The 13,209-nt window shown below is 32.2% G+C and overlaps 1 protein-coding gene across 1 annotated transcript in view; it reads left to right on the forward strand.

The window, feature by feature from the left end:
• The first annotated feature begins 840 nt into the window (after nt 1–840).
• The window catches only part of LOC110029458 (multiple inositol polyphosphate phosphatase 1), a 64,411-nt gene continuing 52,042 nt past the window's right edge, over nt 841–13,209 (forward strand). Inside the window, exons 1-2 of the mRNA XM_020731760.1 lie at nt 841–1,179; nt 1,894–1,981. Coding sequence (XP_020587419.1) covers nt 1,046–1,179; nt 1,894–1,981 — 222 coding nt within the window. The 5' untranslated portion in view covers nt 841–1,045. The remainder of the gene's footprint in view (nt 1,180–1,893; nt 1,982–13,209) is intronic.

The following is a 13,209-nucleotide window of genomic DNA, read 5'->3' on the forward strand; positions in this document are numbered from 1 at the left end:
ACACATTTTCTTTAAATTTGCACCTTCATTTATACCATCTTCATTGACCTTCACCATAGTGTGGCTCATCTCTGGTCTTAATCTTCCCGGACTCCAATTGAAAGCCAGACGTAGATTCGGTTTTTCAATACTCATCACCATAGTCAAACTTACATGCAAGATTCTGACCTGTGTATATTCTCCAAGAATAACTGTCTATCTTATAAGAGAGAGCGAATAAAATTATACCCCATTGAATGTGTTAGTAATGTACAGTAAAAAAATAGCTACTATGCTGAATTACTTGAAAAGACAAGCAACATCAAACTCTAACAACCACTTTAATAAAGTATTTAAAAAAAAGTACAACTTTGGGTTTATAACATATAGATCCATAATCGTGGTTAGATGACTTACTAAGTTGTTGTCCTCACAAAATAAGAGTGAAATATCTAGATAGTCTCTTATCTATAATTTCATCTATCTTCTAAAAATTTGACCAGAAACTCATATAAAATCTTTTATCATTTTTTTGAGAGGGGCTAGGAAATATAAATTGTCATCGCCCATACATTTCTTGCTATTAAAAAACCCATAACTAAATTTAAAATAAGGGATTAATATATACCCATAATTTTATGTATTTATATATCTAATATTTAAATTCTGATATATTTTTTTTAATATTTAATATATTAACTTTTATTAAAATGTATGCTCATAAAAAAAATTATTTCATTTTAGAAAGAAATAACAATATTAATGATATTATAGATTTAATTTAAAAATTTAACTGATATATAAATAAATATTAATATTAAAATACTTTTTATTTAAACATATAAAAATATATGAGATGTACGCAAACCCCAAAAAATTGCCAGCCGGCAGCCGACGATCATCGAACCAGAATCTGCGGACTAATCCGGTCAAAAAGAACGCCGACTGTCACCGCAGCAAAAGGGTGGGGAGGTTGGAGAAATGATGAACTCTTGATCCCATCCCAGTTACCTCGCCCTCGCGGACTCGCAGCAACGAAGCTCTCTTCCTTGCTTACAGCCGAAGCATGACTCTTACCGAGAGCGATACCATTGTCTTCCTTCTCCTACTCTTCTTCTGCTCCTCTTTGTCCGCCGCTGCTACCCCCGTTGCTACCGATGAGAGTTTCAACGTTCGTCTGCACCTCTCCACCGTCTCCAGGTCTTCATTGTCCTTTTGCTTTTTTTCGTTAGGAAGCACGTTAAACCTTGAAATGATGATATGGTGGAATTCAGGATAATTTTCCCGATCCGTTTTTGAGTTACATGATGATATGGTTGAGATGGGGTATCTTCCCCATTCCACTGTCTGTCTGTCAACATTGAACTGTTTATACATAGAAAAGGAAAAGATTGGCAATTTTAGTTTCGACTACACTTGTTTTAATGCGATTTCTAAAATTTACAATGAAGAAAGAAAGGAAGGCATTTTTATGCATTGCATGGTTTCCAAGCTATATAAATTTGCAATCATGAAGAGAATTAGCTTTAATTGAGCTTCCTTTATTTTTTTGTATGTAATCCATCTATCTAGGTTTGTTTTCTCTTACATACAGACCACCCGATTCCTATGTATTTATATAGTTAGCACCTAAGCTTTGCATTTTTACATTTATTACACCCAAATCTTTAACAACACATAGAAAATACCATTATTTAACTTTAAGAAGTGAAATACAGCTTTTGAGCATGGATAAGGCGGCATATATGTAAAAAATGAAGTTTGGTTGTTGAATATGTAAATACATGAGAATTGAGTGTAATTTATGTTAGTTTTTTTCTCTCTTTATTGGCGCTCCTTTTAACTGATATAAAAACTTGCTTCCCTGTTTACATATGTTTACTTCAGCATAACAATTGTCCCTTAATTTTCCAGTTATGAAGCCGGAAAAGAAACTACCTTTGATTCTTATGTTCCTTCTACAATCCCACAAGGGTGTAGTCCTATCCACTTAAATCTGTTGGTAATATATTCCATTCGCTCTCAAAACCATAAGCAGTATGTTATGTTTTTAATATTACAATTACACTATGAAATTTGCCAGATGATATTTTTTGCTACATGCTTTTATGCAGAGAAATTATTTTGAATTTACTGCTCTACCTAACAAATGACATGGATAGATGTGTTGCAAGGATAACGCTGTTACATTAAAACCCTCTTTGGGCATGCATTGGTATTTTTGGATTTTATTTTGTCCAGGAAAAAGCCAAAAGAATCTCCCGCTTTAACCATTTAGATTTTTCGCCATGTTTATTATGTAAATGGTTCTATATTATTATTTAGAGGTTATGTAGAAAATAAAATAATATAAGATTTACTTTTTCTTTGTATAAGAGGGAGATATATATAACCTCCCGTAGGCATTGCAGAATAGGAATAAAACTAAAAAAGGAGAGAAAATAAATAGGACTTGGCAATTCCTTAGGAAAGCACACTGATTACAATCCCAAGGTCATAAAGAGATAGATCTAACGGTACAAAGTCTCGATCTATGTACCTTAAGTTCTTTGCTATCCGAGTGTCATAAGGAAACAAATGCTAAGGTACAAAGCCTTGATCAACGTGCCCCAAGTTCTTTGCTATGATTGGAGCATAAATTCAACACTTTCCCTCAAAATGGTGGCAGAGATCTACCATTCCATGTTTGCTTATGAAATTTTTAAATGTTGAGTTGTAGAATCTTTTGGTGAACATGTCTGTTAGCTGATTTCTTTTGATATTGTTCTATTTCAACTTCAACTATTTCATCATTGTATAATTTTCATTCTGGTTCAGTTGGAGTTTCACACGGCTTTTATTTTGTTATCTTAATTTCTATCTGTGTGTCCATAATATATTTTTATTGGGAGAGAAACATAAAAGACACATTGATTTTCAGTTGTATAGTGTTCCCCAACCATGTTATGATCATGGAATCAATTTCTTTCTAAAGTAACAACTCTAAATCTTTAGGCGTCGAAGGTAGATCCACAAGGTGTTTGACCTTTTCCTTTGCCTTTAGAAAGGTATTCACGATTTAGGATCATTTAAGGTATTGATAAGATGCTTAAAATCTCTGAAGTTCTCCTTTGGTTTCATTTTCACCATTAATAATGGTTGATTCTTTTGAAGAAAATTCAAAGAATCTCGACATAATAAATAAAAAGAGAATTTAGCAAGAGGGATAAGGTTGTATGTGAAAATCCTAATCTTAGAGAATAAAAATAATGGTTAGAAATTGAAACCCTAACATTAAAGAATAAGAACAAAGGATGGAAATGAAAATCCTAATCTTAGAGAATAAAGACAAATGCTGGAAAGAACATCCTAACCTTGTTCTGATACCATGTAAAAAATAAACCAATGGAATAAACTCTTAAGAGTCTTTACTTTTATTTGTACAAGAAATATATATATATATATATATCATTGGCATTACAAAATAGGAATAAAATCGAAAAAGTAGAGAAAAATAAATAAGAGTCGGCAATCCTTTAGGAAAGTACATGAATTTCAATATGGAGTCATAAAGAGATAGATTTAACAATACAAAGTCTCGATTTGTGCAGCTTAATTTCTTTTCTATCAAAAGGTCTATTTACGCCCCTTTCTTATTCTAGCTTAAACGACATTCTTTACGTCTATCCTTTTTAGATCCCTTTTTTAGGTTACCCTTGCTTAAAGAAGCAAATGAAGAAGGTATAGATTGAAGTTGGACAAAAATTAAGAAGAAATAAAAAGAGTATTCATGAAGATATTTATATAAAAAAAAAATTTGTAATATAAAGTAGAGAAGAGGGTTCAAAATAAATCAGACCATACTCGACCTGTGAAAATATACGAGAAAGATTCTATAAAATGATATTCGAAACCAAAACAAACTAAAAAATCAAATTTATTTTGTTATGAGTTCAGTGAGATCTTCTATGAAGACACATTCTTATTTACATCTTGGTGAATTCCCGGAAAAATTCATGATAGAAGATGTTTTGTTTGCTCAAAATAATCTTGAAATATAAGCAACAAAGAGGTTTTCGACGGTCGTAGTAGGGGGGAATCCTCTAGTAATTAAGGAAGAGCTAGGCCACCAGGCAGAGGGTGAATTATCGTAACCTAACGGGTAGACACCATTGTGGTAATAGGGCCTATGATAGATGCGTACAAAATACTTAACAAAGAAAAGACTGTGTGATCAATATGCATGTCGAAGAAAAATCTAGACAGGTAGAGATAACATGGTTGGGACTCCATGGGCTAGTCCTCCCAGATTATTGGGGCCTCAGATCTATCAAGCCGTGATGGTAGTTGACCAAACCTAGCTGGGAATCAATTCGTTAGCAACCTTTGTGTTGCATTGTCCAACCGATTCGGTAGATCCGAAGTCAATAAAAAGAAACATTTAAGTTCTATGACTATCTAGACCAAAAATGTAGGGATTATATCTGTCAAGCGTATGTACAATAAATTTAATACAAAAGGAAAAAAAGACAACTCAGCTATAAAGCATAAAGGATTTAAAATCTCATATGGATCAGTCGAGCCTCTAATATCCTATACTGTTATAGGCAACCACCTAATCGTATAAAACGTATGATGGGCCAGTTAGAATGGAAGCATGAGTACTTTCCTCGAGTTATGCAACATATATGCAATTATCTATGACATCGTAGGGACCTTATTAGAATAAAAAGATTAAGTACTTTCCTCGAGTTATGAATGGAAAGCATGAGTGCTTTCCTCGAGTTATGCAACATATATGCAATTATTTAAGATATCATAATTGTAGAGGCCATATTAATATGCAAGTGGGTCATATTCATGTATTTTATGATCATTTTAAAATCAGCCCGAATGCCATACAAGAAAGTAAAGAAATGAAATAAAAATGTTGATTTTAAAATATTATAATTTTAATCCTAAATTTTATTATAATAAATCTTTTAATATTAGCTTTTATAACAAAGATTTTTTACTAAAGGGCCTAGTTGTGATCGCTTTCAAACGAACAACATGCATAAAAAGGCATAAACAAATGCAAACTGCAATAAAAATACACTTAATATAAAAACATAAGAGGCTAGTTGTCTCCGTGCCGATTACAATCTCAACAAAAAAAATGGCGGACAGGCTCCGCATATATTTACTCGATTCTAAAAGTATACAATAAATGTACTAATATGAAATTAAGGTATGAGGCACAATAAAATAGCTTTTGATGCTCTCTACACGGTCCCTACTCCAAACTCTAGGACTCGAGCTCGTACCTTATTTTTAATATAGACTCTCCTAAGAGACTTTAAGAAGTATCTAGAGGAAATCTAAAAATATAAATTCGACCTACTAAATATAGGTCAGTACGGGCTATCTCATGCAACGTATAAAAAGCCTTATCCAGCGAGGAGGAGAGCTAAGCAACATTTGCAGAAAATGCATTAATTTAAATTATTATTAAGCTCCTCCCTGTTAGATATGATATCCTGCAATGAAAACTCGACTTAATATGCTAATGCACAACTGTCAAACTCGGTAAAGCATACAAAAGACACAACATGTATAACAACTAGCACAAACTAATGAATAATAATTGTATATGAAAATTCCTAACTATATTCTTGCCCTAGTTCTACAAAGGAACTATAAGGTATTTGCCAATGCATACATCTTCGTGTGAGACAAGCAAGTGCAAAGGCTAAGGGTTTTCTCGTAGTATTTGAACTGGTTACCAAGTTAGCCCTATCCTGAGCATATGAATGGGCTAACCCTCGTCACGATAAGTGATGAACGTTAACCCAGACTTATGCTTGGAATGATCTTACGAGATCTAATAGTAATAATAGGATAATTCACATTGTTCAATTGGATAGACCAACAAACAATGCTCATTTTCCTATTATTATCATAGGTCAATCTAAAGATAGATAAAGTCTGACTACTAACGTGCTGACTCATGGAACCTAGGCCTCTAGAAGAAAAAGACTATTTTTTTTATCAAAGTAAAATACCCAGTGGATAAAAATGCACAATATGCAAATCAAGTGCATGGGAAGCTAAGCTCCAAAAGAACGACACAATAAAATTGTTATGATATGAGCAAAGACATCACAATACAACAAATGCATCACCCATGTGATGAATGCAAAAAATAGAAACTCATAATCAAATATACCATGGGTCATACAACGCATGCATAATATAGCCCCAAATCAGATGGGTGGCACCGCGAGGTTGCATAGAAGATCCTGAGATACTCACCTTTTTTCATAGAAAGGAACAGAGTCCACAGTAGCAAATCACCTGATATTTAATAGATGCATAACATGCATGCAACACAACATATGTGAAATAACATGCAAAAAACAAGTCAAAATGACTTCAAACATGCACACGTATAGAAATGAAAAATGCAAACATATGCAGTTGTTGGGTCAAAGGGACGACATTGCAATGTCATGAAGACACAACTACAACATAACCCTTTGATACTCAGACCATTGTGTTGATGCTCTTAAACCCTATATGCGAACACCTACTCTTAGGTAGTGGCAGGGCTTGAACATTTTCCTATATGCCTCATAGGGTGGTCTGAAAAGTATAAAACAAAAGAAAACAAGCATACACCGAGCCATGCTAGAAGGCGACGTGAATAGCGTGAGCACTGTCGATCTGTCGGGCAAAGAGAAACTATCACTAATATTGAAGGGTGTGCCAACAGTTTAAGAGGGCAAGTCCCAAGGTTAACGATTTATAGATATAGAGGATCCGGTCATTCAGAATCACCTAACTTGGCCTAAAGTTATGAACGAAAAGCCAAAGGGGGTCACTACCCATACGAAAGAGTTGACCGAGAGAGAGATTATTGTACTTTTCAACATACGATATTCTCAAACCAATAAAATTGGTTCTAACTGAATGAGTGTCTCGTATTTGCTCCGCCACCTAAAGACTTGGATTTACTATTCGAATCGCAAGAGAAAAAGTAAGGTTAAAATTCGGCTAACTCCCGACACTATAATGCCAAAGGCTGACACTACATATACATGAGAGGACCGCGGTACCGTATTTCCGTCAACAGAAAATAAAACACTGGAGCGCAAAATAGAGGCTAACGCGAGGCAATAAAACTGTTGTCACGACTTTAACATAAGTGGAATCAAAGTCCACTCAGGACGGCGATGCTGAGAGAAACTTCGCGGCTTGGTTCTGCGGACCTGGTGTTATGGTGCTGAAAAGCAGCATCTAAGCGCCGGTCAAAATCGAACTAGGTGGCCTTGCGTCATTACGAAAGCAATGACGATTGAGCACTAAATGATGGTTTTGAAATTTCGTCTCACACTCAAATGAGGAATTATGCCAATGTCCAAATAACAACATTATAACAGTGATCCCGGAAAATATAGTTGTGTAAAATTTATAAAGTTGACTCTGTTTTACAACTATACCAAAAATTTGATGCGGTATTTTAGTAATAATAACGTTAAGCACTTAAAGTTGCGATTTTACGCAAGTATACGTATCGTTATCAAGTAATATAAGACTTTCTTTTTAAGTCTCAGTTATCGATCCCATGAGGAATGTTTAAATCCAATTTGCGCTGAACAAATTTTTTAACTTTTCCATTTTTGCTCCAAATTTCAGCATTTTTACTTCTTTTTTGCTCTAAGTCCTCAAAATCAACAATCTGCAATAAAACATAAAAAATACCTTCCATTAAAGTACAATATCACCAAAAATAAGTAAATATGAGTCTAAAAATACATATATTTTTGGTATATCGAAATTCCCCAAACTTAAATGTTACTTCTCCTGAAGTAACTCATTTACTACATAAAAATATGACTTATGGTAAAAATTAACTTCTAAATTTTCATATCTTAGTTCACTAGATAAAATAGCATCACTTAAGAAAAATTCAAAATAACTCCAGTTAATACTAAAGGTATAAGAATATCTAGTAGTCAAGTCTAAGATTTTTTATTCTCTATTCTTTTCAAGAAAAATTGTAAATTATTCATATTAAAGCCACTTAGAATATCCATATGAAAAAGAACTTCATGAAATTTTACTAGTAAATATCCTAATACTGAAATATAAGTTTAGAAAATGTGGTCAAGCCTTTTTCTTTAAGTTGATTCAAGTAAAACCAATTTCTAATTAGGCACCTCCTCAAGCTTCTCCTCACATTTTTTTTTCTTTTCTTTTCTTTTTTTTTTCTTTTTAGGATCATTTTTAATCATTTTTCTTTTGTTTTCTTTTTTCTTTTTCTTTTCATGTGAGGATTATTATTTCTAGATAGTCTTTAATGATTTTGAACTTCACTATCCTCTTCTTAAAATTAAAAATTTTTCACATTTCTTCACTTTATAAATTTATATTAGCTTTAAAAATTTTTCATAAAATTTTAATATTTTTTTCTTACATGAATCTTTAGGATTTTTAATACTTCAAAAATATAATTTTTTTTTCTTAAAATAGAAAAACATAGTCTTATTCTTATCATATCAAATAATCTTAATCTTTAAAATTAACCTTTATTATTTAAAAATTTTACTTAAAGTTTACTATATATTTAAAAATATAGATATAGTGATCTAAAGTTTTCTTTTAATACCAAATGTCATGTAAAAAAAAATTTCAAAATAAAATATTTTGAAAATATAACTAATTGAGGATAAATAAAATTAAGTTCATTTTCTTTAAAAAAAAATTTTTTTCTCCCCAAACTTAAATTTTTAAAATTTTTTAAACGAAGAAATGAAAAATTAAGGGTTAAAGAAAATATTTAATACATAAAGAAAAGGCATACCTGTTGAAGGTTCTGATTTGAAACTTAACTCTGAAATATTGTAGGTGCTAATATAAAAAACTACAAGACTTAAAATATTAAATAACACATAATACATATAAAAATTTGCTGGGTAACGACAAATACATCTAACAAAGTACTAAAAACTAATAACTTTTAGTAATTTCACAAATCTAAAGTTCACAACACAACATACAACAAAAATAAAGTATCACAGTCCACAAACAAATAGTTTCAACAATAAAGTACAATTAAACATAAACTAAACAAAAATCTAACTGAAGCATCACCAATCATCGTCTTCTTCTTCTTCATCCACATCCAAATTATGCTGCTGATATGGAGTAAAAATAGGGTGAGTAGAAAACTGAACTGAATGATCATTCTTCATGAATTTGACCATTGCATCATCATAAACAGCATCGTATTCAAACTTCTGTCTTATTAAATCATCAAAGTGAGCATTTTGCCCTCCACATTTTCCATTTTATGATCCATTCTCAAAATATCTTCCTGTTGGATCATCATTTGTTCCATAAGTTCTTGGATAGTAGGAGTACTAGAAGTACCTGAACTAGAAGGAATATCTTTGGTCCTACTTCCAGGTCTCTATCCAACATGAGATTCATAAGTCTTTATATTGGTAGACCCAATAGGTTTTAGAGGTTCAATCCTCTCCTCCTTTGGTTTATAATCAATTCTTGTCTGTTCATATAATGTGAAAATCAAGGCAGGGTGTGCTAAACTTCCAGAAGTCTCTTCAAAAGCAATAGATCTAGTGTTCCCATAAATAATAGAGCCTACATCTATCCTTTTCATCTGTTGGATACAGAAGTTCAAGATGGTTTTATCCCTTGTAACATCACTATGATGATTTGTTGGAATCATACTTCCAGAAATAAAATAGTGTCAGATCTTAGATATTACATTTAACATAGAAAGAGGAAAGTTTACTTTAACTCTATTCTTCACCTTCCAGGTTCTTCTTCCATCAGTAAGAAAAGAAATAACATCAAGGCCTCATATATACTGGCAGCTATATACATCTTTCAACTGATAAAATTCATTAATGTTCATTGGAGTAAACTCTACCATCTTCCCTCGAACAAATACAAACTCTTCAGAAGTCTCCTTGAAATTGGCGTAGGACTCCACTACACCAATAATCGCCTCGGCGGTAAAGTAGTAGAAATTCTCGCACTGCCGAACATTGATTACTTTCTCGACTTTTTCCGGATTTTTAAATCCTCGATCCGAAATCACTTTTTTAGTTGAAAGTAGACTATTGAATAGATGTTAGCCTTGAAATTGACAAACTTTTGATCATCAAAATCCACTTTTCTCTTTCATTTGCTCATTCTAGGTGCTATGGTAAATCTAAGAAAATTTGATAAAATCCAAATAAATTTTCAAAAATTCCAAAAATCACAATGTTGAACGTTTTAAACTTAAATCTACTAAGTAAGAGTTCTTCACCAAGGAATTTTCTCAAATTCTTCCAAAAAAATCTCAAAATTTCGGATATCGGCAATGTGAGATAAATCCTTGGTGAAAATAAAAAATTTTGAGTTCAAAGTGTAGCTCTTATCTAGAGAAGATAAAATTCAAACTTTGTTTGTCTTAAAATCGCCTCAAATCCGAGCAATAACAAGCCCTAGGTGCAAAAATTGAAGGTTGAAGGTGGCTCAAGGGGTAAAAATGGCGTTTCACTGTGCAAATCGCGAATTTTAAGGTATTTGAGTCGGTTCGGCGCCAGTGGCCGAAAAACTCTTATTTTGGTTTTTTTAATTTTTAATTTTCTCTCAATTTACTCCAAAGTTTATTTAGTCTTTTTTAACATTAAATTTTCATTTAAAAATAATTCACAAACAAACATTTTCACAAACAACATTAACTAACTTTTATATAAGAAAATACACTTTTTACAAATGCATTTTTTTAATCACACTTTCACATCTTCAAAGCAAACTAAATTATAAATCAGTGTCGAAATCAACCCACAACACTAGAATGCTCACACTAAACTATACACATAATCAAAGTTCTAAAACAAAGTAAAGTAAATCAAATCCACACAACTATATTAAAACATAAGTATTTTAAAATAGTAGAGAGTCTTAACTTTTTCAATTAATCTGCCTCTTCTTTAGTACTTTCTCTCCTCTAATATCTCCCATAGACTGGTAATGGACATATAAATTGTAGAAGGGTCGGTACGGAAACTGATCAATCGGATTTTCTTCGATCCATCTATTTTTTTTTTGAACATTTGTACCAATCCTGCTTCAGCTGTTCCTGTATGATCAAAGTTCTTCTTCATTCTCTAATCTAGGTGATTAAAAGGGTAGTTAAGATTTCCTATTGTATTCGTAATACTCTGAAGTTCTCATTTTATTTTCTTCGTTCTCCGCTCCAAATATATCGAACTTTCAACTGCTGGTGGCATCAATGGTGTTGAAGCATGTGATGAATAATCCAAAATACAATCTAATGCTTTATTTTCTTTCTCTATATAATTTCTATTAATAGGAATCATGGGCTCCCAAGGTAGTAAAATTTTTTCCCAACTTTCATATGGAACTTGAGATTAACTATAAAGTAAGAAAATTGTAGAACGATGCCCAAGTCTATGTATTGACCCATTCATGATAATACCCATAACAGATTTGAAAATAATTGACCTTATATCAATGAGATTTTCCATTTGAATGCAATAGTTTAGAATGACACATTCTTTTGTAACTCTACTAATCTTCATGGTAAGTAGTAGTTTTGCAAATATAAATAAATGGCATTGTTTTGAAATTGGATTAAGAAGTAAAGCAGAGAAACTAACGTATTCCTCATCTTTGATTTCCCAATTATCATGTTTATTCGTCAGAAAATTATATACTTCTTGCATCATATCTTTCGTTAGGATAAAATTTGTATAATGACAGATTAGAACATTTTCTATCATATATAAATCATTAATCCGAGTCAAAGTAAATGATGCAGCCTTACCTCGAATGAAGACAACTCCTTGGGTAATTCCATGTAAGTTAGCATTAGACTCTTTTACTACGAGTACTACAACTGCAGCGGTAGCGTAGCACAGAAAATCTCAACGCCTTTCTACAATGATTTTCTCGATCTATGAACTTGGATTACTCACTCCATGATTAACAAAGCCTCTCTCCTTGATAAGTCTCTTCTTCGTGATGACTTGTCGTTTAATCTCTACACGTCAAAACTGATAAACTTTCTTCTATTGAAAACTTCATGCCTTGAAGTATTTCTGGAATTTGAAGTAATGGAATTCGAAATTAGGAAGTTTCTGGACGTTCAAGTCAGTTTTTAGGTCTTTAAAACACTTCTCGGCGGTTATTGTGAAGTGAAATCCCGCCAAAGTTTGCCAAAAACCGTTCAGCATGTTGAAAATGTTTGGGACGTTGTCGGCGCTTCCGATGGCACTGTCGACGCCATGGTCCTTTAGTCGGGCGCCGTCGGCGCCAGAGACCAAATTCGCGTCTGAAAATTTTTTTGTTCAATTTGATTCCAAATTTTCCTCAAATACCAATATTTGTCTTAATTTATGATATATAAAATTGTGTAGGACTTAAAAATATTATTATTTTCTAATACATAAACACACTTATTAACAAAATAGTAATATATTGATATATAGATTCATATATGGGTTGTCTCCCACAAAGTGTTTGGTTTAACGTCGCCAGCTCGACATACCATTGGTTTAGTTGGGTTGACTTAACATTAAAACTTCTTTAAATTGAGGTATGTGTCCTTCATGATAATGTTTTAATCGATACCCATTAACTTCAAATATCTTTCCAGTTTTATGATCATTAATAGCAACAATTCCATAATGATAGACTTTAATCACTTTAAATGGTCATAACCATCTGGATTTCAATTTTCCTTGAAATAATCTCAATCTTGTATTATATAATAGAACTTGTCTAGGTTCAAACTTCTTTTGAATAATCTTCCGTCATGTCATATTTTCATTTTCTCCTTATAGATTTTTGCATTATCATATGCTTCATTTATGATCTTCTCAAGTTCATTGAGTTGCAATAATTTTTGCTCACCAGTATCTTTTAGATTAAAATTAAATTCCTTAATAGCCCAAAATGCTTTATGCTCCAATTCTACTGGTAAGTAGGAGTCTTATAATCAGTTATGTATGCCCATAATGCAGTAATCTAGCTGACCAATCAAATTTATAGGAATTTACACTTTTTTCTAAAATTCGTTTTATTTTACGATTCGATATTTTTGTTAGACAGCTAGTTTGAGGATGATAAACCGTAGATAATCTATGCATAATATTATATTTCTTTATCAATTTCTCAATTTTTTTTTCTAAAATGGGATCCTCCATCTGTAATAATTACTCTCGGCAT

The sequence above is a fragment of the Phalaenopsis equestris genome, unplaced genomic scaffold, assembly GCF_001263595.1.
Source record: "Phalaenopsis equestris unplaced genomic scaffold, ASM126359v1 Scaffold000573, whole genome shotgun sequence".
NCBI classification, from domain to species: domain Eukaryota; kingdom Viridiplantae; phylum Streptophyta; class Magnoliopsida; order Asparagales; family Orchidaceae; genus Phalaenopsis; species Phalaenopsis equestris.